General features: G+C 38.4%; 1 protein-coding gene and 1 long non-coding RNA gene across 2 annotated transcripts; one reads left to right on the forward strand and one right to left on the reverse strand.

Moving 5' to 3' along the window:
* Positions 1-4,952: 4,952 nt before the first annotated feature.
* LOC146730002 (uncharacterized) lies at positions 4,953-10,071 on the reverse strand. Its single transcript, XR_014927829.1, has 2 exons — positions 8,670-10,071; positions 4,953-5,197 (listed from the first exon to the last, which is right to left on the reverse strand). It is a non-coding gene; the product is annotated as an uncharacterized LOC146730002 (long non-coding RNA).
* Positions 10,072-17,106: 7,035 nt separating this feature from the next.
* LOC146730003 (uncharacterized) lies at positions 17,107-18,690 on the forward strand. Its single transcript, XM_085494222.1, has 3 exons — positions 17,107-17,209; positions 17,641-17,851; positions 17,953-18,690. Exons 1-3 carry the CDS (start codon positions 17,135-17,137, stop codon positions 18,585-18,587), a joined length of 921 nt encoding a protein of 306 aa, XP_085350348.1. The 5' UTR covers positions 17,107-17,134; the 3' UTR covers positions 18,588-18,690.
* The last annotated feature ends 7,574 nt before the right edge of the window (positions 18,691-26,264 follow it).

Consider the following 26,264-nt stretch of genomic DNA (forward strand, 5'->3'; position numbering starts at 1 on the left):
GTGGGTACCGTTTAATTTCATTACCCTGGCTACGTGTTAAAATGGTTATGAATTCATTTTGGATAAGTTACGTACATAACCGACCAATCTTGGACTTTATTTCAATATGTTGGTCAGGGTTCTGACCCTGTGTATTTTTCGGTGGGTACCGTTTAATTTCATTACCCTGGCTACGTGTTAAAATGGTTATGAATTCACTCTGGATAAGTACGTACATAACCGACCAATCTTGGACTTTATTTCAATATGTTGGTCAGGGTTCTGACCCTGTGTATTTTTCGGTGGGTACCGTTTAATTTCATTACCCTGGCTACGTGTTAAAATGGTTATGAATTCACTCTGGATAAGTACGTACATAACCGACCAATCTTGGACTTTATTTCAATATGTTGGTCAGGGTTCTGACCCTGTGTATTTTTCGGTGGGTACCGTTTAATTTCATTACCCTGGCTACGTGTTAAAATGGTTATGAATTCATTTTGGATAAGTACGTACATAACCGACCAATCTTGGACTTTATATTTCAATGTGTTGGTCAGGGTTCTGACCCTGTGTATTTTTCGGTGGGTACCGTTTAATTTCATTACCCTGGCTACGTGTTAAAATGGTTATGAATTCATTTTGGATAAGTACGTACATAACCGACCAATCTTGGACTTTATTTCAATATGTTGGTCAGGGTTCTGACCCTGTGTATTTTTCGGTGGGTACCGTTTAATTTCATTACCCTGGCTACGTGTTAAAATGGTTATGAATTCATTTTGGATAAGTACGTACATAACCGACCAATCTTGGACTTTATTTCAATGTGTTGGTCAGGGTTCTGACCCTGTGTATTTTTCGGTGGGTACCGTTTAATTTCATTACCCTGGCTACGTGTTAAAATGGTTATGAATTCATTTTGGATAAGTACGTACATAACCGACCAATCTTGGACTTTATTTCAATATGTTGGTCAGGGTTCTGACCCTGTGTATTTTTCGGTGGGTACCGTTTAATTTCATTACCCTGGCTACGTGTTAAAATGGTTATGAATTCACTCTGGATAAGTACGTACATAACCGACCAATCTTGGACTTTATTTCAATATGTTGGTCAGGGTTCAGACCCTGTGTATTTTTCGGTGGGTACCGTTTAATTTCATTACCCTGGCTACGTGTTAAAATGGTTATGAATTCATTTTGGATAAGTACGTACATAACCGACCAATCTTGGACTTTATTTCAATATGTTGGTCAGGGTTCTGACCCTGTGTATTTTTCGGTGGGTACCGTTTAATTTCATTACCCTGGCTACGTGTTAAAATGGTTATGAATTCATTTTGGATAAGTACGTACATAACCGACCAATCTTGGACTTTATTTCAATGTGTTGGTCAGGGTTCTGACCCTGTGTATTTTTCGGTGGGTACCGTTTAATTTCACCACCCTGGCTACGTGTTAAAATGGGTATGAATTCATTTTGGATAAGTACGTACATAACCGACCAATCTTGGACTTTATTTCAATGTGTTGGTCAGGGTTCTGACCCTGTGTATTTTTCGGTGGGTACCGTTTAATTTCACCACCCTGGCTACGTGTTAAAATGGGTATGAATTCATTTTGGATAAGTACGTACATAACCGACCAATCTTGGACTTTATTTCAATGTGTTGGTCAGGGTTCTGACCCTGTGTATTTTTCGGTGGGTACCGTTTAATTTCATTACCCTGGCTACGTGTTAAAATGGGTCTGAAGTCACTCTGGATAAGTACGTACGTAACCGACCAATCTTGGACTTTAATTCAATGTGTTGGTCAGGGTTCTGACCCTGTGTATTTTTCGGTGGGTACCGTTTAATTTCACTACCCTGGCTACGTGTTAAAATGGTTATGAATTCATTTTGGATAAGTACGTACATAACCGACCAATCTTGGACTTTATTTCAATATGTTGGTCAGGGTTCAGACCCTGTGTATTTTTCGGTGGGTACCGTTTAATTTCATTACCCTGGCTACGTGTTAAAATGGTTATGAATTCATTTTGGATAAGTACGTACATAACCGACCAATCTTGGACTTTATTTCAATGTGTTGGTCAGGGTTCTGACCCTGTGTATTTTTCGGTGGGTACCGTTTAATTTCACCACCCTGGCTACGTGTTAAAATGGGTATGAATTCATTTTGGATAAGTACGTACATAACCGACCAATCTTGGACTTTATTTCAATGTGTTGGTCAGGGTTCTGACCCTGTGTATTTTTCGGTGGGTACCGTTTAATTTCATTACCCTGGCTACGTGTTAAAATGGGTCTGAAGTCACTCTGGATAAGTACGTACGTAACCGACCAATCTTGGACTTTAATTCAATGTGTTGGTCAGGGTTCTGACCCTGTGTATTTTTCGGTGGGTACCGTTTAATTTCACTACCCTGGCTACGTGTTAAAATGGTTATGAATTCATTTTGGATAAGTACGTACATAACCGACCAATCTTAGACTTTATTTCAATGTGTTGGTCAGGGTTTTGACCCTGTGTATTTTTCGGTGGGTACCGTTTAATTTCATTACCCTGGCTACGTGTTAAAATGGGTCTGAAGTCACTCTGGATAAGTACGTACATAACCGACCAATCTTGGACTTTAATTCAATGTGTTGGTCAGGGTTCTGACCCTGTGTATTTTTCGGTGGGTACCGTTTAATTTCATTACCCTGGCTACGTGTTAAAATGGGTCTGAAGTCACTCTGGATAAGTACGTACATAACCGACCAATCTTGGACTTTATTTCAATATGTTGGTCAGGGTTCTGACCCTGTGTATTTTTCGGTGGGTACCGTTTAATTTCATTACCCTGGCTACGTGTTAAAATGGGTCTGAAGTCACTCTGGATAAGTACGTACATAACCGACCAATCTTGGACTTTAATTCAATGTGTTGGTCAGGGTTCTGACCCTGTGTATTTTTCGGTGGGTACCGTTTAATTTCATTACCCTGGCTACGTGTTAAAATGGTTATGAATTCATTTTGGATAAGTACGTACATAACCGACCAATCTTAGACTTTATTTCAATGTGTTGGTCAGGGTTTTGACCCTGTGTATTTTTCGGTGGGTACCGTTTAATTTCATTACCCTGGCTACGTGTTAAAATGGGTCTGAAGTCACTCTGGATAAGTACGTACGTAACCAACCAATCTTGGACTTTAATTCAATGTGTTGGTCAGGGTTCTGACCCTGTGTATTTTTCGGTGGGTACCGTTTAATTTCATTACCCTGGCTACGTGTTAAAATGGGTCTGAAGTCACTCTGGATAAGTACGTACATAACCGACCAATCTTGGACTTTAATTCAATGTGTTGGTCAGGGTTCTGACCCTGTGTATTTTTCGGTGGGTACCGTTTAATTTCATTACCCTGGCTACGTGTTAAAATGGGTCTGAAGTCACTCTGGATAAGTACGTACATAACCGACCAATCTTGGACTTTAATTCAATGTGTTGGTCAGGGTTCTGACTCTGTGTATTTTTCGGTGGGTACCGTTTAATTTCATTACCCTGGCTACGTGTTAAAATGGGTCTGAAGTCACTCTGGATAAGTACGTACATAACCGACCAATCTTGGACTTTAATTCAATGTGTTGGTCAGGGTTCTGACGCTGTGTATTTTTCGGTGGGTACCGTTTAATTTCACTACCCTGGCTACGTGTTAAAATGGGTCTGAATTCATGGGGGCCTTGTAATTTGGAAATCCCCAACTGTCTCAATCTTATTTGATCATTGCATGACTTACCTTCCAAATTCCTACTTTAATTGTGTTTGCAACAATGTTATATTTTCATTGACTTTTGTTTTATATTTAAAATTCATATCTGACTAAAGCTAAATGAATCTAATTGTACTTGATATATTGTTTTTCTTTTGCAAAACGCAGGAACGCAAGAACCCTGGAATGTACTTTAGGGTGTCCATTTTTATAGTGCCAGTATCCAATATGATGTATTATTACTCTATAATTAATCAGGACACAAACCAGGACGTCATTGGCTGATGAATAAAATACAAGAATTGCGTCAACAGTGGATCATATACACTTACAAGGACATGTGCTTAGAAATTGTATGCTCTGTGCATGACTATGTTTATTATAAGTTGAAATGTAAAGCTGTGTTTAAATTCTATCTTGGGAAGTGTTTTTTCAATAATTTGAAAATGTTTATTGAAACTAAAATGAATCAACATTGTTAATTAAAAAAATAGTTTTGTTTGAAACTTGTCAATTGATTGTTAATAGATTAGTAAATATACCTGACAATGGATACCAACATACCACTGGTGATATGTACATTGCTTTTGCCCAATTGGCACCTTTTTGTGTTAAATTATTCAATTAACAGCTTGAATAATATGTTCTACAGTAGTACTATGCACCATTCATTTTTAGTTTGTTAAAATAATGAAACAAATAATTTGTGTTTATTAATTAACTAATATTTTCCCACATTTGAATGTAATTATTTCTCTGGAACCCCTGTCATATGAATTACTGTAGTAATGACCTGCAAGTTAAAAAAAGAGATGAAGGTGTTTTAAATACATTGATCTGTGTCAAAATAATAAGGTATTTACTAGTAGTTCATTACTGGGATGGGGAATAGTTGTAAATTTAAAAGAAAATTAGTTTCATTACGTTTACATAAACCTTATTTTGCATATACCATAAATTTCATTTATTTAGCGATTTTGAAAATGTTCAGCAATTAGTCTGTCATGTGGCACTTGCGTGTGAAACTTCATATATTCAATTGTGTATTTCCTGACTTTTGAATGCTGTAAAACTATTTAATTTAACTGACATTTAATTTTAATGTTTTGATGTTTTTAGCATGTTCACTGTGTTTTAATTTCTTGTCAAGGAAATATTGAATTTTATTGTTATTTTACATGTTCACAACACAACACAACACAACTCAACTCGAACATAGATCATAAATTACTTTAATTTGGAAAAGTTTGTGAATTTGCAAAAAATGGTGCTTTCTCATCACCATAATTATATAACAATTCTGCCCCTTCTGGTATGTAATATTTGGAAATCATAACCACACACGGCCTGTCATTAATCTTCAGTTGTTTTGTGACAATGTTGGAATGCTTTTTGGAATGGTTCAGGAAAAAGGTAATTCCACTTGTTTCCCACATCTTCTTTTCACTGTGTGGATTTATTCTGAAAATATATGGCCATGATGATATTAACATGAGAGAGTGAGTGAGTGAGTGAATGAAGGTGAGGGTGGGTGAGTGAGTGAAGATGAGGACAAGTGAGTGAAGATGAGGGCGAGTGAGGGTAAGTGAATGAAGGTGAGGGTGGGTGAGGGTGAGTGAGTGAGTGAATGAAGGTGATGGTGGGTGAGTGAGTGACGGTGTGTGGATGAGGGTGAGTGATTGAAGGTGAGGGTGGGTGAGTGAGTGAAGATGAGGGCAGTGAGTGAAGATGAGGGTGAGTGAATGAAGGTGAGGGTGGGTGAGGGTGAGTGAGGGTGGGTGAGGGTGAGTGAGTGTGAGTGAATGAAGGTGAGGGTGGGTGAGTGAGTGAGGGAGTGAAGATGAGGGCGAGTGAGAAAAGGTGAGGGTGAGTGAGTGAAGGTGTGTGGATGAGGGTGAGTGATTGAAGGTGAGGGTGAGTGATTGAAGGTGAGAGTGAGTTAGAGAAGACGAGTGAGTGAAGATGAGGGTGGGTGATTCAAGGAGAGAGTGAGTTAGAGAAGGCAAGTGAGTGAAGGGTGAGTGAGAGTGATTGAGTGAAGGTGAACGAGTGAGTGAAGGTGTGTGAGTGAAGGAGAGGGTGAGTGAAGGTGAGCGAGTGAGTGAAGGTGTGTGAGTGAAGGTGGGTGAGTGAGTGAAGGTGAGGCTGATGGAAGTGAAGCTGAGGGTGAGTGTGTGAGTGAAGGTAAGGGTGAGGGTGGGTGAGTGAGTGAGTGAAAGTGTGTGACTGAAGGTGAGTGAGTGAGTGAATGAGGGTGAGTGAAGATGAGACTGAGGGTGAGTGAGTAAGTAAAGCTGAGGGTGAGTGAGTGGGAGTAAAGACGAGTGAGTGAAGGTGAGTGAGTGGCTGAAGATGGGAGTGAGTTAGAGAAGGTGAGTGAGTGAAGACGAGGGTGAGTGAATGGAGGTGTGGATGAGAGTAAGTGAAGATAAGGGGGAGTGAAGGTAAGGGTGAGTGAATGAAGGTGAGTGAGTGAGTGAGCGAAGGTGAGCGAGTGAGTGAGCGAAGGTGAGAGTGAGTTAGAGAAGGCGAGTGAGTGAAGGTAAGGGTGAGTGAGAGTGAGTGAGTGAAGGTGAGTGAGTGAGTGAAGGTGTGTGAGTGAAGGAGAGGGTGAGTGAAGGTGAGCGAGTGAGTGAAGGTGTGTGAGTGAAGGTGGGAGTGGGTGAGTGAGTGAAGGTGAGGCTGATGGAAGTGAAGCTGAGGGTGAGTGTGTGAGTGAAGGTGAGGGTGGGTGGGTGTGTGAGTGAGTGAGTGAGTGAAAGTGTGTGAATGAATGAGGGTGAGTGAGTGAGTGAGTGAATGAGGGTGAGTGAAGATGAGACTGAGGGTGAGTGAGTAAGTAAAGCTGAGGGTGAGTGAGTGGGAGTAAAGATGAGTGAGTGAAGGTGAGTGAGTGGGTGAAGATGGGAGTGAGTTAGAGAAGGTGAGTGAGTGAAGACGAGGGTGAGTGAATGGAGGTGTGGATGAGAGTGAGTGAAGATAAGGGGGAGTGAATGAAGGTGAGTGAGTGAGTGAGCGAAGGTGAGCGAGCGAGTGAGTGAGTGAGTGAAGGCGAGTGAGTGAAGATGAGGGCGAGTGAGTAAATGAAGATGAGGGTGAGTGAGTGAGGGAGTGAAGATGAGGGCGAGTGAGAAAAGGTGAGGGTGAGTGAGTGAAGGTGTGTGGATGAGGGCGAGTGATTGAAGGTGAGAGTGAGTTAGAGAAGACGAGTGAGTGAAGATGAGGGTGGGTGATTGAAGGAGAGAGTGAGTTAGAGAAGGCGAGTGAGTGAAGGTAAGGGTGGGTGGGTGAGTGAGTGAGTGAAGGTGAGCGAGTGAGTGAAGGTGTGTGAGTGAAGGTGAGGCTGATGGAAGTGAAGCTGAGTGTGAGTGAAGGTGAGGGTGGGTGGGTGAGTGAGTGAGTGAAAGTGTGTGACTGAAGGTGAGTGAGTGAATGAGGGTGAGTGAGTGAGTGAATGAGGGTGAGTGAAGATGAGACTGAGGGTGAGTGAGTAAGTAAAGCTGAGGGTGAGTGAGTGGGAGTAAAGATGAGTGAGTGAAGGTGAGTGGGTGAAGATGGGAGTGAGTTAGAGAAGGTGAGTGAGTGAAGACGAGGGTGAGTGAATGGAGGTGTGGATGAGAGTGAGTGAAGATAAGGGGGAGTGAAGGTAAGGGTGAGTGAATGAAGGTGAGTGAGTGAGCGAAGGTGAGCGAGTGAGTGAGTGAAGGTGAGAGTGAGTTTGAGAAGGCGAGTGATTGAAGATGAGGGCGAGTGAGTAAATGAAGATGAGGGTGAGTGGGTGAAGGAGTGAGTGAGTGAAGGTAAAGGTAAGTTAGTGAAGGTAAGGGTGAGTGAGTGAGTGGGTGAGGTGAGTGAGTGAAGGTGAGGCTGAGGATGGGTGAATGAAGGTGAGGGTGGGTGAATGAAGGTGAGCATGAAGGTGAGTGGGTGAGAGTGAGTGAATGAAGGTGAGTGAGTGAGTGAGTGAGTGAATGAAGATGAGTGAAGGTGAGAAAGTGAGTGAAGGTGAGGCTGAGGGAGTAAAGCTGAGTGGGTGAGGGTGAGTGAGTGAAGATGTGTGTGTGAGTGAGTGAAAGGGTTAATTGATGCGTCATTTGAGTATGACAGTGAATGGATGGGTGGGTGGTTGGTTGGATGGATGTGTTTATATATACAACAGTGAGTCAATCTGTTGGTGAGCGAATGGGTGCTTGAGTTGGCAAGTGTGTAATGAGTAAGTTGATATAATGTACATATGACTGAGTGAATTAACTAGATTTAGTGTTGATTAAGTGAGCGAATGAAGCTATCTTTGGGTTGACAAATCAGTGAGCTAGTGGTAAGGTGGGACAGTTAAGTTATAGCGTGTGCGAGTTAAAATGGGTTAATGAAATGTGGGCAAGTCAGAGAGAAATCAATGTTTCACTCAGCAAGTCATTTGGTTGGTGAGTTAATAATATATGTCTGATTGTTACTGAATTATTTCGTTGTTAAGTGGGTGAGTAGAAAGGAATTTATTAAACAATGAGTCACTCATTTAGTCAATCAGTTGAGAGTAATGAGTGAATTGCGGTTGACCTAATGAAAGGGTGGCTTGATAATGTAAGAGTTGTGGGTGAATTAGATTTAGTTGTGAGTGAGTTTGTTGGAGGATGATCAAATGGGTGGGTGAGTGAGTTTGTGTGCGAGTTTGTGTGTGTCAGTGGGTGGAGTGTTTGAGTTCAATGAATTGGGGTGGGAGAGGGTAAGCGAGTGCGTGAGAATGGGTGAATTGCCATTGTGCGTGTGTGTGTGTGTGTGTGTGAGCGAGCTAGTTGATAAGAGCGAGTGTGTGACAGCAAGTGCATAATTCATTTCATTAGTTTTACATTAAATTGTATGAAAGTAGTGTTACATATAACTACTAACACTAAGAAAATATTATGGCAAATATTGTGGCTGATTATATACTCACACCATGCCGGAATATTCCAGGTGATACATGCCACAACGTTCACCTGTTACCGCATACTGTCGTTCTAGTTGTTCAGCCTCTGCTCTGTCAATTATTTCTCCGTCGTACACCCCAATTATCTCATTTGCTTTTATATCTTGTTTTGCAAAGGCGCACTTTCCCGCTTCTCTAAAATCTCTGTTAACGACTTCAACCTTAATTTCAATGTAAACAAATATTGTTTTTTGTTTTGATTTCACTAGACTATTCTGGGGGTCTTTTAGTAAAAATCAAATTCAAAAATCGGCCCTCGAAATATATTTTCGATATAAAAACACTCTTTTATTACATGTACACTATACTAGTTACAAATAATTGTTAAATTAAACTATCATTGCCGCATATTACACAATATATAAAGCTAGCAACGATATCATTCTTTTTGATTTCTGAGAATGTCGAAAAGGGACCCTGTTATGAAGCATAATTTCTAGAACACTTGGGTGCCTCGCTTTTCCGTGAGTTTTACCAGTGATCCCCTGGGAAGATCATGTACCAAATCTTATCGTCATAATACATTAAACAACAAAATATCTATTCTATATACTGAACTGTTAGAGTTACGAGCATCGAGTTACGAAAACATTGAGTTACAAATATTACCACGCCCATATTTTATAAATCACGCCCCTTTTGCGAAACCACACCCAAATTGTAACTATGGCCAATCAACAGTTACTAGTAACAAAACTTCGCGTTATGGGCAACATACTTAATAGTTGAACGTTAAAAAAAATCATGCTGCCTGTAACTCGATGTTTGGTTAACTGTTACTTAAAGTTCAAGTTACTAAATGTGGACCTTCAACAACTAAAAATGTATTTTACCTGTAACTCGGAATTCTGTTGACTAGTTAATCGAGTTACAGTTTGGACGAGGTCTCACAAAAGTGGGTGTGGTTTCCAAAATGTAACTTTTTTTGTAATTCGATGTTCGTACTTCGATGTCCGTAACTCGAACAACTTAGCAGCTCTCTATATTCTAACACAAATAATGTATTCTTATTATTAACTCGTTGTCAGTTTTCCATGAGATAACACTCATGTATAATAGCATTTGATTCGTAAAACATGTTTAATTTACTCATTTATTTCCTATTTCGAATTCGAGATAGAAACTCCTATAATAAACAGAGTATTTTGTTATGAAAGTGTAACTCATTTTAATGAAAACATGGGTGAAAAGAAATGCTAAATAATTTCGGGACAAACTCGTTCAGGAATATACAGAGCAAGGAAGGATTCGTCAATTATGCTATGCAAACATATTTTGAAATTGCAAACGATTATGCATTGATTAAAATGAGCTACATGTGACATAGTAATTATATTTCAGTATAGCAACATGCACCCCATAACAATATATATAATCTCATTATAGTGAGATGTTAAATCATTATACTATGGATGTACAAAATATTAAACCATTACAAATACTAAGACTTTTATTCTAGATTGAGATATTCCCTCATTATCAGGAGAGAACTCGTCAAATTTAAATATAAAGGTGTGAACTTTCCACAGATGTGGATCTCCACGTTTAATATATTTTGCTTAATAACTCTGCTTATTTTTTTGTAATTACGTTCCGCATTGTACCTGTATATATTCATCCCATTTTTTTCGTTTCAAAAAGTGTTCTGTTTTTTCTTTAATAGACATCGAGGATTGTTCCCTTCTTAGCCGATGTTGCCGCATATTCAACCCGCGATAACCTCGCTTACCACCCGAGGTGACTGGCGATATGCCATTATGGACAAGTGTAACCTTGATTTGCTGTAAAATACCACATGTCAAATGAGATACAATTTATGATATAATTATAAAATTTAAACACCAGTGGAAGTTATGAAGGGTGACCCCTTGCCCATTTTTTTATTGTGTAATCTTTCCATTAGTAGTTATGTCAACGCATGTATTTTATTTCTTTATAGCTGACTAGTTTTAATCAATTGTCGTACTTTTAATCTGGTGTGTAGTTTCTTTACAAAACACAAATAATATATAAGACTGATCCCGAATTACACTAGCGTTTCACAATATTCCCTGCACATGTATAACCGATGTAAGCAATGTATAGTTTTCTGAATTTGTATAACGTTTACAATATTTATGTAACAAATCCAAACACAATGAAAAAAAGAAAGAAACTTGTCATTGTGAAATATTTCTCGTCTGTATTTCCTTAATTTGTGGTGATATGACAAATTCAATCATCGATCACCCGGCCACACAAAAGCACGTACCTTATGAAAACGAGTCTCACTAATCATTGACTGTGTCTGGCGATCATTTTTTGTCATTAATGATATAAAATTTTCATAATGAAAAAACAGCTCCTTTGATGTAATGATGTCACCAGGTTCTCGTGTGAAGCACAAATACTCCTCTACAAATAAGCTCAGAAATGGGCACTTGATTCCTATTTTTACTCCGTTGATGAGTTTGCGTACGTTGCCTTTGCTAGCCATCTTGAAATAATAAGACTCACTTGTCATGAATTTGACTGGGTGGAACGATTTGCGTAAAAATCAGAATGTGGGTGATAAATATACACGAGTATTCAATAAATAAATAAAATAAAATGTAATGTTACTACTATTCATGTGTATATATGTTCATTTTATTTTCTTCGCATAATAAATATATAAATGCAAATTCAATTAAAAACATAATTTTGCCTTCAATTTGTCACCCACTCTAGAAAGGATAATGGTTGTATACCTTTCACACGTGATTACATTCAGAACGACACACATAATTGAATGACCTTGGGTTTCAGAAACCACGGCATATAATTTCTGAAATGGTCTAATACATTCGCGTTCGTTCTCAACGCAATTTAAACACTGTTGCAAATTTCTATTTTGGTCTGCGTCACCTAGATGATGACCTATTTTTAGCACAACATCTACACGTGTGTACGACAAGAGACAAAAGTTGTCGCGTCCGTGCACCAGCACGTAATTACTTTTCAATTTAGCCACTCCACAGGACCGTTAGTTTACTAGTAAATGATCAAATATTTTTTTTTCAAATCAACATATTTGCAAACACACACACAACAGTGCGCAGAAAATTAGCTTTTATAAAATGAATAATAACCCGTTATGATAGTAACGAGGTCCGAACCGAATTAAAGATTATATATATATGTATATGTGCTGCAACATGCTCGGTAGTCAGTAGGCGCAAGTGGTCGCGCATTTTTGGGGGGCGCGACTGCCGCTCACTTCCCCGCTGGTAGTGGAACTTTGAATTCGGCTCGAACTCGAAGCGTTATAGTAGAGCCTACACATAATTTTTAAGATGGCACCTTGAAATAACATTCTTGTGTGTGTTACAGTAATGTATTTTGAGAAACTTGTCATAAAAATCACTTCTTTTAGAACAATTCCTTGGTACGCAATGATAAAAAAAATGCATTATTTAATTTCTCCAAAAAACAAATTTATGAAAAAAGAATCACTATAATTTGTCGAGTCGAGTGTGTGGTGACAATTCCGATTTGCTAAAGTTAGCTTCCATTATAATATTACCCAGACAAAGTTATCAGTCTAACAGTGAGTCAACTGGACCTGGGCTACTTTTAGACTTGATCAAATTGAACACCAGCTACTCCGTGCATAGGATGAAGTAAGACTACGAGAGATTTTCTGTAATATACATCGGCGAGGGCTTCATATCAGAAGAGTTCGACTAGGACTTAAAACTCCGTGACCAATCGTTGCCGTCGTATAAGGATCGGGAAAAATTAAGATCAAATAATGCATAACGCACTTACGAGCATTTTGAAAATCAGTAAAACAAATATCAATACACACTCGTTCACTCATCCTGTAGAAATTTGCAAGTAATCACTTTTATACGAAAATGAAGTCCATCTCCTAACGTTGATGTTCACGAAAGTGTCCTACGGTTGACCGATCATGACCTTGTATTTGTTATCAAAATAATTGGTCACGTCAACATATGGTTGTGACGTTGTTTTCTATTTGCTTGGCTAAATACGTCCATGCAACGAAATGTTTTTAACGTTATTCATTATATATCAAAGGGAACAGATGGAATCGCGTTACATTGATAAAACCAACAATACTTAAAGCAATAAAGGGTGTGTTATGTGGTATGTAATATAGATTATTGTGGGTCATTATAATAATAATAATAATAATAACTTTATTGCATCCTTAGAAATACAATGTTTCTATCAGTTAATAGCAATACGATGGTCATGATGACTGATCACGATTCTTGAGAAAACATATAGATATGTGATATATTTTAAGGAATTTCTCAGGAAAGAGTACCTTTTGCACCCACCACTAATCCTAACACTAACTTTCACCCCTCAATTAATTTGTGAACGTCCACTCTAGATATAACTGTAGATATACTTGGGAGGGCATATGCAATCAAATTGGGAAACGCAGGAGGGTCGGGTAATAGTGTTTGGTTTAGAAACTTATTCCATTTCTTATACATTTGAAATCCTTCAATGAGTCTTGTAAACAATTTTGCACGCAATTCTTATTTGGAAAGCAGACCTATGCCACAATTTTCAAACGAAAAATGTTATAAAACACGAGGGCAACCTTCAAACTTATTTTGATGCTAAAAATACGGGTTTCACCTATGGTCATAATTGTCCATCGGAAACATTCTATCTCGGGTAACATTTTCCATTCGATTATACCACTCAATATCAGGTGCTCTATAGTTCTCATCGTTCATTTCTCATATGCAAACTAATAAACATTTACAGTTACACTGGTTAACCTGTTTGTATAACAATGTAACCGTGGTGTTTACTAATATACATAACAATAGGGAAGCTTTCATAAACAAACAATATACAAGGTGTTTCGTGCAAATCGCCCAGTTTTAATTTCAAATTGCCCCCTCCCTTCTAATGCAATGCTATCTTATTGCTGTGGTGATGAAATATTTGGGCGTGGTCATTTTTCGTATTTCGATGTTTTTGTAATACGATCTCCGTAAATCGAATAATTGACAGTCTCTCTTATTGCTACAATTTCACTAGTATTTGAGACGTCGATCCCATGCATTTGCATAATACTGTCACCGCTACTACTACAAGACTGAAACTCTTGTAGGGCACTCGCGTATGAGCGCAATAGATATGGCAACCTCAATCAGCGATCTCTCAGCCAACGAAAAATCTGCTCTAAAACTCAAAATTTTGGAAAAACGAATAGTTTGTGGCAAGTATGGGTGTTGGGTTTGGAGTGGTTCTACAAGCAGAGGGTACGGGACTTGTAGGATAACTCCGAATGGAGCAGTTCGTACTGTCCATCAAATTAGTTTCGTTGTGCATGGTGGAATGCTAAATCCGTCTTTAGAAGTGTCACACCTGTGCCATACTCGGGCGTGTTTTAACCCTTTCCATCTTGTACTAGAAAGCCGAATCCAGAATAATAGCCGTAAGAGTTGCGTGAGTGGATCGTCTTGCTGGCACCGCCCGTCATGTTTGATCTGATCAATAGACTGTGGTCTCCACGAGACCCAAAATGAAGATAAGGTAGAACGCGATGTAATCATAATTAAACTTGTATGTGTGCGTTATTTCCCCCCCCCCCCACTGAGTGCGGGCGCTATATTTTACACGAACACATCGCCCTGAATTTTCGTCAACCGTGAATTTGTCTTTCTATATTAGATAATGTCAACGAAAGCAGCTCAAACAAATGCCGAACAGGGTTTGCATTCAGCAACTGGTACTGTTTCGTTAGAAATATAATTTAAACGAAAGAATCTTGTGATATTACGCATCGAATATGATAAAGGGTCAAAATTGCATTCACGTATTAGGTCATTGAATGTGTCCGAATATATGGAACCGATGATCGATACTGATAATTGTTAATACCGCCAAACATATGTTTTGTATGTAAATTGATTTAAGTTACGTTTCGTTACGGGTTTATTAAATGCATTCTTGTGTTATTGCCTGAGTGTGAAAGTTCCGCGATTACCGTGTGATCGTAACTGTACGAGTCCTACGGATTCAACATGAACCAAGCATTTAGATGTAGACGTTTTTTTCTTTTTCTATTTCTTTTGCCAAACACTAGTATAATGTTCACGTTGATTGGTATGTATCAAACAAAGAACAAACTCAAAATATATCACTGTAAGCCGCTGTGACAGATCGTAAAATTAATACACGGGAAATTGGTCCGAACTCCCGTAAATCATAGTTAAAATGATTGAGATTTGATTCTTTATGAGAGCGAGTGTCATTGTAGCATGGACTTGTATAATCATATGCATAGTTATAGTGACTTGAAAAATTATCAATATGGTAATCACGCTGAGAATGAGGATAGGATTGTGATTGGTACTCATAGTCACGACGAACAATGAGTTTGGGCGTCTCTTAGCCAGTGCTAAACACTGTTTCATCCTTACATGGACGCAACTCGGACTAGCCTATATGAAAACATATGAGATTAGCTTAAATTTTAGCCCGTGCTTGGTGTAGCCAGATGACATAGTTAGCGCACAGTACCCAACAGCCAGTTGGGGAACGCTGTTGTTCTAAGGTGTGAATCGCATACAGTGCGCGTTGCTCTTCAGTGGGGAGACAGCGGTGACGTCATATCATTCTCGTTGGGAGCACTTCTGTTCTGTGTCACGTCTACAAATATTGCGTGTTTTTAAGTAAAGTCGGTAAATTTTATTTAAAGTTACAAGTCTCTATGTGATCATATCGGTTTCATGAAAATGCACGTGTAGTTTAAAATTCATATTCATTATACCACGACGGAAAGTTTCAACCCTGGTAAATCGCGTTACCACACCCAAAACAATCACATTCTTTATTTGTGATTTAATACTTGAATTGTTGGATAATATTTATTAATTTATGCATAAGTGCCGAGGAGATGTTCATCTCAGTGGAGGAACTGTGGTTAGCGATACACATGCAAATTATAGTTTACATTAAACTTTTGACTAGTACTATATAGTCTACAGTACTTCGAGATTAAACTGGTTTCGTATTATTGTAGGGTCTATAATTCTAAACTACGTTGTTGGAATCAGAATTTTGTAACTTACACGAGGTCGAGGAAAAGTTATCGTCATTATCAACAACTATATAAATTGATCTGTGAGTTGAACAGCCCATTTAATTATGTCTCCCATGATGCACCAGTGCTAAACTGGGATTGTGGAACCGCGAACCTCAGGTTGCATATTTGTTTCTTTAATATATTCACAAGGTCGTACACAAATGCAACGTCAACTTCCTCTGTCAAGGAATGTGAATCTTTGTGCCACGCTACACTTAGTACGCATATGTATTGAACGATGGCCGTACGTGGAGGATTCTGTTATAATACCTGGTCATTTGAACAACCATGGGCTCATAGAACAGTTCAAAGACTACCTCGTAAAGGGTTATATAAACGAAAAGTAACTATCACGAGAAAGTTTGCAAAATCTACTACAGCGAGGAAAAACAGAGCATTTCCTTTTGTTGACCGGATGTCGCTCTCCTGTTCGTGTAACAATGACTGTTTAATCCAAACAGGCGTTCGAAATATCAGAATGATTCGCCGTGATTTTGACCTTAAATGCTATGATGAGCAGAATCTCATTTTAATACAACTAATGGATATACGGACGGTACGCCGATACAATTCACGCACTTATCATATTATTGATGTTACAATGAACAGAAAGCGTATCTGCCGTCTGGGATTTTTGAAAATCTTCGGAATCAGCAAGCAACGTATTGCAACTCTTATGGGGAAAAGAAGACCACTTTCGACAATTCAATCCGACCGCCGCGGAAAACACGGACTGCACCACAGATCTGTTGACAGACAATGCGTTATGGACATCGACAATCATATGGCAAGTTATACATTCGAATCCCCCCATTATTGTAATATTGGAAACACTGAAACAAAATATATGCCAGCTTCAAATAGTATTAGTAGTTGCTATCGCGATTATCTGAAGAAACAACGAAATAATAACAGACGATACGTTTCCTTTTCAACTTTTCGAACACACGTTTTAAAAAACATTGATATCCATTTTAAACGGCCTCGGCGAGATACTTGTCAGCGATGTGATGTGATGGCCAAAAAAATTAAATATGCAAGAACGACCGAGGACAAACGGCGTTTCCAGAAGGCCCTACAGGATCATTTGTCAATTGCCGAAACACATTATGGTAATATAAATTACGATTTTACAGTTTTGGCAATGAAACCACCCGACACACAAAACTGGGAAATTCCCGAAGTATTTTCGTAGCGGACTGAATTTGATCTCATCATGTGTTCAACCGCCGAGGGAGGGCACTATGTTACAGAAGACGAACCACTTGCTCTGCAATATAAATGCGTGGTGGTTAGTTGGAAACAGACATCTTGCTTGTCGGAACTAAAGATGGATAATTTTTGTTCAACGAATGACGTTGCTGTATTTCACTTAGATTTCTCAAAAAGCCTTCCATGTCCAAAGGTAAGACATATTAGTTTTAATGTTAAATTACATGCTCTCTATAATGCCGTACACTTTCATGTTGTTATCTAGATTACTTCACATAGAATTTGATTTAGATTACTTCATATAAAATAATTCTAGCATGAAGGTGGGATATTGCTTATTTTTTTTTATTATCGGATAATTTGATAATTATAGATTATAGTACCATATGTTTATCAGGGAGCTCGCGATTCCAAAAATCCTGATTAAGACCCAACATCAAGCCTGTCTAATATCGATCTAATATCGGACGTAAATTTCCATATTTAAACAGTCGATAAATTATTGATATCATATCGATCCCTGCTTTCCTCAGCTGACCAAAATTGATGATTCGAATTACCGTTCATAGACGATATATCATATCTAGTGCCTTATCTGATCTATTTGTTTATTTCAACCACTAGGTCTCCACTCAAGACTGGCACTTTCGCAGTAAATTACATCTGAGATGTCTTGGAGTGGACGTTGCTAAGACAAGAACTTTTCATTGTTTTCTTTGGGATGAAATGAACGGAGGTAAAGGTCCAAATGAAATCATCTCTGCATTCCAAAGCCTTCTCGTGCAACAGAATATAACCTCACGGCATGCTATTTTGAGTTCGGATAACCATCCAGGTGAATATCTTTTTTATATATAGTATATTTGTGCTAGACAATAATTTCGGGCATTGAGTGACAAGTTTGTCTTTCCTGACTTTCTTTTTTGCCATTTGCAGGTGAATGTTTAAACAATAAATTTATGTGGTATCTTCAGAGTTTAATTGACCAGGGAACTTTCCAGCGAATAGATTATAAAACGCTGTTAGAGGGACATTCATACAGCTTTGCAGATCGTCACTTTGGGCTGATTGAAAAGAATTCACGGAAACACGATGTCATAGAGCTTCCTACAGATTGGTTAAATGTGATAGAACAGTCGTCATTTGCGGGCCACTATAAAGCCAAACTGTTGACAATTGATGACATTTATGATTATTCTTCATACTTAAAAAATGAGTTTACATACAGGTACAAAGATGTCAACGGAATCAAATTTTCGTTTGACGAGGCTCACTATTTTAATTTTGGAATTGGTGAACGATTAATTGATGGTACTGTCAAAACATTTTCTCATCCGGAAACAGCCTGGGTGCGTAAGACTCTTGATCCGAAAGAAACTCCGATTGTTGTGTCGTTCAGGAAAATTAAGCAAATGACAAGAATAACAGATTGTCATTTACATACTCTTAGTAGAGAATTAAAACCATTGCCTGGAAAGGTGTTTCAAGACGTGAATGAATTGGCGATAAAATATTTATCCCCACGCGCACAAGAATGGTATCAGGCTTTGCCAAAAGTCACGGAATCGTAAATATTTGCATATACAAATGTGTGTATTTGTGGTTATTTTTAATAACATTGTACGTGAAATTTTCTGATCTTATCTTTGCAAATAGTAATTTTAATATTTAGTAGACCCGGTAACGCAGTCTACTGATCAATGGGCATTGCAACCACTATATGGGACTTGTGTGACTTGAAGGAAACACAATAAGAAGTTTTATATATATGACAAATTAGTTGTATTTTTACCAAAAACTAAATGATAATTGTAGAGGTTGGTAATTTGCGAGAAGTGCTCACTATTTTAAATAAATACATGTATGTAGACGAACAAGTTTTCTTATTTTTTATATATGTTTCTTCACGGGTATACTTTGTAAACACACTTACGTTCACCCCTGTCAAGAAGGACCCATATATCATTTCAACGAATCACGATAATTTGTAATAATGATTAGCATACCCATTTGAAGTATTCCATGTTGCATTTGTCAAACTATTTCTGTAATTGTAACTCCCTAACATTGCTTGATTATTTCATTGACAACATTATTTATATACAAAGTCAAAATATATATTTTACCCCCCAATGGGACATGACATATCACATATGTTTTAAGTCAATCTAACGCCTACCCGTCCTTGACAAAGACGACAAGCGTTTTTCGAATTCTTGACATAGCAACATCTGTTTCCTGTCTTTGAGACAATTCTGAATTGAAAACCGAAATTCATGACCATCCCTTAATTTGCACTGTCGTGGATATTAGTTGAATACCATTAAAACAAGCTATCAATCGTCACTTTCAGATTAGTAGAGCAGATGTTACATATTTTAACAAAAACGTGCCCTAAAATCACATTGTGAGTGTCATGTTTGGTACTCTCATGTAACCAGCAGCACGAAATCATTTAGTCAGGACACAAATTGTCAGCTGCCCGTGTTGTTTGGCCACAACTATTTTTTTATTGACTCTGGTAGTATTCTGTAACTTTCCCTGGAACCTGGAACTTACTGGTACAGGGCACAATCTCCCCCACTGTGTGAGAGGGCGGACATTACTAAATTATACTGTATAGCCACCGGTATTCTGGTATCGGAGTGATCATTATAAATTCCAATATGCATCGGATAAAATGCAAACCGTGATTAATTAATTTAGATCTAAATGAGTTGTTTTATCTTCATACTACGATCTCCCTCCGGCTTGGGTAGCCGATTGTCGCTGAATCAATACGCATGCGCGTATGCTTTTCTTAGCACGATAATGAGCCTCGATTTCGCATGCATATACGCCCTTCGTCAACTTTCGACAAATCACGAAAATGAACAAATTAAATACATACAAGTCTTTTATTCACGATAATTTGATCAAATAAATGTTTACACAAAAAAACCTTAAATAGTATGATTGACTAGTTGCGAGAAGACATTAACAAACAAACGAACGTCACAACAAGCTCAGACTGACCAAGACGCAGTTGGGTTACTTTTGTTTTGTACACTACGTCAGCAATGGTATTGGCTAACAAGACAGTAGTTTTAAAAGCAATGCAGCTTTCAGGAAAACACTAGTAACAAACTTAGAGGCAAATTGATTGCCGCACTGCTGCACTGTCAACCAATTTAGTCGTTAAATTGCTTACTTTGTGTGCGAAGTCAAATCCAGACGAGAACGGAAGAATGATGAAATGAGCTTAAACAATGCAATGGTAAGTTTACGAAATATAATGTTATAATATAAGAATCTATGTGTGAGTAGATCGAACAACGAAGATTTTTTCAGCCAGAGGACGAGTATCATTCACGTCTTGAATTGGCCAATGGGCGTTCCAGAATTACCATATTATATGCCATTAGTATATACATAACCGACCAATCTTGGACTTTATTTCAATATGTTGGTCAGGGTTCTGACCCTGTGTATTTTTCGGTGGGTACCGTTTAATTTCATTACCCTGGCTACGTGTTAAAATGGGTCTGAAGTCACTCTGGATAAGTACGTACATAACCGACCAATCTTGGACTTTATTTCAATATGTTGGTCAGGGTTCTGACCCTGTGTATTTTTCGGTGGGTACCGTTTAATTTCATTACCCTGGCTACGTGTTAAAATGGTTATGAATTCACTCTGGATAAGTACGTACATAACCGACCAATCTTGGACTTTATTTCAATATGTTGGTCAGGGTTCTGACCCTGTGTATTTTTCGGTGGGTACCGTTTAATTTCATTACCCTGGCTACGTGTTAAAATGGTTATGAATTCACTCTGGATAAGTACGTACATAACCGACCAATCTTGGACTTTATTTCAATATGTTGGTCAGGGTTCAGACCCTGTGTATTTTTCGGTGGGTACCGTTTAATTTCATTACCCTGGCTACGTGTTAAAATGGTTATGAATTCACTCTGGATAAGTACGTACATAACCGACCAATCTTGGACTTTATTTCAATATGTTGGTCAGGGTTCTGACCCTGTGTATTTTTCGGTGGGTACCGTTTAATTTCACCACCCTGGCTACGTGTTAAAATGGGTATGAATTCATTTTGGATAAGTACGTACATAACCGACCAATCTTGGACTTTATTTCAATGTGTTGGTCAGGGTTCTGACCCTGTGTATTTTTCGGTGGGTACCGTTTAATTTCATTACCCTGGCTACGTGTTAAAATGGGTCTGAAGTCACTCTGGATAAGTACGTACATAACCGACCAATCTTGGACTTTATTTCAATATGTTGGTCAGGGTTCTGACCCTGTGTATTTTTCGGTGGGTACCGTTTAATTTCATTACCCTGGCTACGTGTTAAAATGGTTATGAATTCATTTTGGATAAGTACGTACATAACCGACCAATCTTGGACTTTATATTTCAATGTGTTGGTCAGGGTTCTGACCCTGTGTATTTTTCGGTGGGTACCGTTTAATTTCATTACCCTGGCTACGTGTTAAAATGGTTATGAATTCATTTTGGATAAGTACGTACATAACCGACCAATCTTGGACTTTATTTCAATATGTTGGTCAGGGTTCAGACCCTGTGTATTTTTCGGTGGGTACCGTTTAATTTCATTACCCTGGCTACGTGTTAAAATGGTTATGAATTCATTTTGGATAAGTACGTACATAACCGACCAATCTTGGACTTTATTTCAATATGTTGGTCAGGGTTCAGACCCTGTGTATTTTTCGGTGGGTACCGTTTAATTTCATTACCCTGGCTACGTGTTAAAATGGTTATGAATTCACTCTGGATAAGTACGTACATAACCGACCAATCTTGGACTTTATTTCAATATGTTGGTCAGGGTTCTGACCCTGTGTATTTTTCGGTGGGTACCGTTTAATTTCATTACCCTGGCTACGTGTTAAAATGGTTATGAATTCATTTTGGATAAGTACGTACATAACCGACCAATCTTGGACTTTATTTCAATATGTTGGTCAGGGTTCAGACCCTGTGTATTTTTCGGTGGGTACCGTTTAATTTCATTACCCTGGCTACGTGTTAAAATGGTTATGAATTCATTTTGGATAAGTACGTACATAACCGACCAATCTTGGACTTTATTTCAATATGTTGGTCAGGGTTCAGACCCTGTGTATTTTTCGGTGGGTACCGTTTAATTTCATTACCCTGGCTACGTGTTAAAATGGTTATGAATTCACTCTGGATAAGTACGTACATAACCGACCAATCTTGGACTTTATTTCAATATGTTGGTCAGGGTTCTGACCCTGTGTATTTTTCGGTGGGTACCGTTTAATTTCATTACCCTGGCTACGTGTTAAAATGGTTATGAATTCATTTTGGATAAGTACGTACATAACCGACCAATCTTGGACTTTATTTCAATATGTTGGTCAGGGTTCTGACCCTGTGTATTTTTCGGTGGGTACCGTTTAATTTCATTACCCTGGCTACGTGTTAAAATGGTTATGAATTCATTTTGGATAAGTACGTACATAACCGACCAATCTTGGACTTTATTTCAATGTGTTGGTCAGGGTTCTGACCCTGTGTATTTTTCGGTGGGTACCGTTTAATTTCATTACCCTGGCTACGTGTTAAAATGGTTATGAATTCATTTTGGATAAGTACGTACATAACCGACCAATCTTGGACTTTATTTCAATATGTTGGTCAGGGTTCTGACCCTGTGTATTTTTCGGTGGGTACCGTTTAATTTCATTACCCTGGCTACGTGTTAAAATGGTTATGAATTCACTCTGGATAAGTACGTACATAACCGACCAATCTTGGACTTTATTTCAATATGTTGGTCAGGGTTCAGACCCTGTGTATTTTTCGGTGGGTACCGTTTAATTTCATTACCCTGGCTACGTGTTAAAATGGTTATGAATTCATTTTGGATAAGTTACGTACATAACCGACCAATCTTGGACTTTATTTCAATATGTTGGTCAGGGTTCTGACCCTGTGTATTTTTCGGTGGGTACCGTTTAATTTCATTACCCTGGCTACGTGTTAAAATGGTTATGAATTCACTCTGGATAAGTACGTACATAACCGACCAATCTTGGACTTTATTTCAATATGTTGGTCAGGGTTCTGACCCTGTGTATTTTTCGGTGGGTACCGTTTAATTTCATTACCCTGGCTACGTGTTAAAATGGTTATGAATTCACTCTGGATAAGTACGTACATAACCGACCAATCTTGGACTTTATTTCAATATGTTGGTCAGGGTTCTGACCCTGTGTATTTTTCGGTGGGTACCGTTTAATTTCATTACCCTGGCTACGTGTTAAAATGGTTATGAATTCATTTTGGATAAGTACGTACATAACCGACCAATCTTGGACTTTATTTCAATATGTTGGTCAGGGTTCAGACCCTGTGTATTTTTCGGTGGGTACCGTTTAATTTCATTACCCTGGCTACGTGTTAAAATGGTTATGAATTCATTTTGGATAAGTACGTACATAACCGACCAATCTTGGACTTTATTTCAATATGTTGGTCAGGGTTCAGACCCTGTGTATTTTTCGGTGGGTACCGTTTAATTTCATTACCCTGGCTACGTGTTAAAATGGTTATGAATTCACTCTGGATAAGTACGTACATAACCGACCAATCTTGGACTTTATTTCAATATGTTGGTCAGGGTTCTGACCCTGTGTATTTTTCGGTGGGTACCGTTTAATTTCACCACCCTGGCTACGTGTTAAAATGGGTATGAATTCATTTTGGATAAGTACGTACATAACCGACCAATCTTGGACTTTATTTCAATGTGTTGGTCAGGGTTCTGACCCTGTGTATTTTTCGGTGGGTACCGTTTAATTTCATTACCCTGGCTACGTGTTAAAATGGGTCTGAAGTCACTCTGGATAAGTACGTACATAACCGACCAATCTTGGACTTTATTTCAATATGTTGGTCAGGGTTCTGACCCTGTGTATTTTTCGGTGGGTACCGTTTAATTTCATTACCCTGGCTACGTGTTAAAATGGTTATGAATTCATTTTGGATAAGTACGTACATAACCGACCAATCTTGGACTTTATATTTCAATGTGTTGGTCAGGGTTCTGACCCTGTGTATTTTTCGGTGGGTACCGTTTAATTTCATTACCCTGGCTACGTGTTAAAATGGTTATGAATTCATTTTGGATAAGTACGTACATAACCGACCAATCTTGGACTTTATTTCAATATGTTGGTCAGGGTTCAGACCCTGTGTATTTTTCGGTGGGTACCGTTTAATTTCATTACCCTGGCTACGTGTTAAAATGGTTATGAATTCATTTTGGATAAGTACGTACATAACCGACCAATCTTGGACTTTATTTCAATATGTTGGTCAGGGTTCAGACCCTGTGTATTTTTCGGTGGGTACCGTTTAATTTCATTACCCTGGCTACGTGTTAAAATGGTTATGAATTCACTCTGGATAAGTACGTACATAACCGACCAATCTTGGACTTTATTTCAATATGTTGGTCAGGGTTCTGACCCTGTGTATTTTTCGGTGGGTACCGTTTAATTTCATTACCCTGGCTACGTGTTAAAATGGTTATGAATTCATTTTGGATAAGTACGTACATAACCGACCAATCTTGGACTTTATTTCAATATGTTGGTCAGGGTTCAGACCCTGTGTATTTTTCGGTGGGTACCGTTTAATTTCATTACCCTGGCTACGTGTTAAAATGGTTATGAATTCATTTTGGATAAGTACGTACATAACCGACCAATCTTGGACTTTATTTCAATATGTTGGTCAGGGTTCAGACCCTGTGTATTTTTCGGTGGGTACCGTTTAATTTCATTACCCTGGCTACGTGTTAAAATGGTTATGAATTCACTCTGGATAAGTACGTACATAACCGACCAATCTTGGACTTTATTTCAATATGTTGGTCAGGGTTCTGACCCTGTGTATTTTTCGGTGGGTACCGTTTAATTTCATTACCCTGGCTACGTGTTAAAATGGTTATGAATTCATTTTGGATAAGTACGTACATAACCGACCAATCTTGGACTTTATATTTCAATGTGTTGGTCAGGGTTCTGACCCTGTGTATTTTTCGGTGGGTACCGTTTAATTTCATTACCCTGGCTACGTGTTAAAATGGTTATGAATTCATTTTGGATAAGTACGTACATAACCGACCAATCTTGGACTTTATATTTCAATGTGTTGGTCAGGGTTCTGACCCTGTGTATTTTTCGGTGGGTACCGTTTAATTTCATTACCCTGGCTACGTGTTAAAATGGTTATGAATTCATTTTGGATAAGTACGTACATAACCGACCAATCTTGGACTTTATTTCAATATGTTGGTCAGGGTTCTGACCCTGTGTATTTTTCGGTGGGTACCGTTTAATTTCATTACCCTGGCTACGTGTTAAAATGGTTATGAATTCATTTTGGATAAGTACGTACATAACCGACCAATCTTGGACTTTATTTCAATGTGTTGGTCAGGGTTCTGACCCTGTGTATTTTTCGGTGGGTACCGTTTAATTTCATTACCCTGGCTACGTGTTAAAATGGTTATGAATTCATTTTGGATAAGTACGTACATAACCGACCAATCTTGGACTTTATTTCAATATGTTGGTCAGGGTTCTGACCCTGTGTATTTTTCGGTGGGTACCGTTTAATTTCATTACCCTGGCTACGTGTTAAAATGGTTATGAATTCACTCTGGATAAGTACGTACATAACCGACCAATCTTGGACTTTATTTCAATATGTTGGTCAGGGTTCAGACCCTGTGTATTTTTCGGTGGGTACCGTTTAATTTCATTACCCTGGCTACGTGTTAAAATGGTTATGAATTCATTTTGGATAAGTACGTACATAACCGACCAATCTTGGACTTTATTTCAATATGTTGGTCAGGGTTCTGACCCTGTGTATTTTTCGGTGGGTACCGTTTAATTTCATTACCCTGGCTACGTGTTAAAATGGTTATGAATTCATTTTGGATAAGTACGTACATAACCGACCAATCTTGGACTTTATTTCAATGTGTTGGTCAGGGTTCTGACCCTGTGTATTTTTCGGTGGGTACCGTTTAATTTCACCACCCTGGCTACGTGTTAAAATGGGTATGAATTCATTTTGGATAAGTACGTACATAACCGACCAATCTTGGACTTTATTTCAATATGTTGGTCAGGGTTCAGACCCTGTGTATTTTTCGGTGGGTACCGTTTAATTTCATT

This window comes from Saccoglossus kowalevskii, chromosome 20 (assembly GCF_978046115.1).
Source record: "Saccoglossus kowalevskii chromosome 20, keSacKowa6.1, whole genome shotgun sequence".
NCBI classification, from domain to species: Eukaryota; Metazoa; Hemichordata; class Enteropneusta; family Harrimaniidae; genus Saccoglossus; species Saccoglossus kowalevskii.

Excerpts from the sequence above, each read along its gene's own strand:
- LOC146730003 (XM_085494222.1), top strand. The coding sequence starts at position 17,135 with ATGGATAATTTTTGTTCAACGAATGACGTTGCTGTATTTCACTTAGAT. Across the intron at positions 17,210-17,640 it reads AAAGCCTTCCATGTCCAAAG|GTCTCCACTCAAGACTGGCA; the intron begins GTAAGACATATT and ends TTCAACCACTAG. Across the intron at positions 17,852-17,952 it reads GAGTTCGGATAACCATCCAG|GTGAATGTTTAAACAATAAA; the intron begins GTGAATATCTTT and ends TGCCATTTGCAG.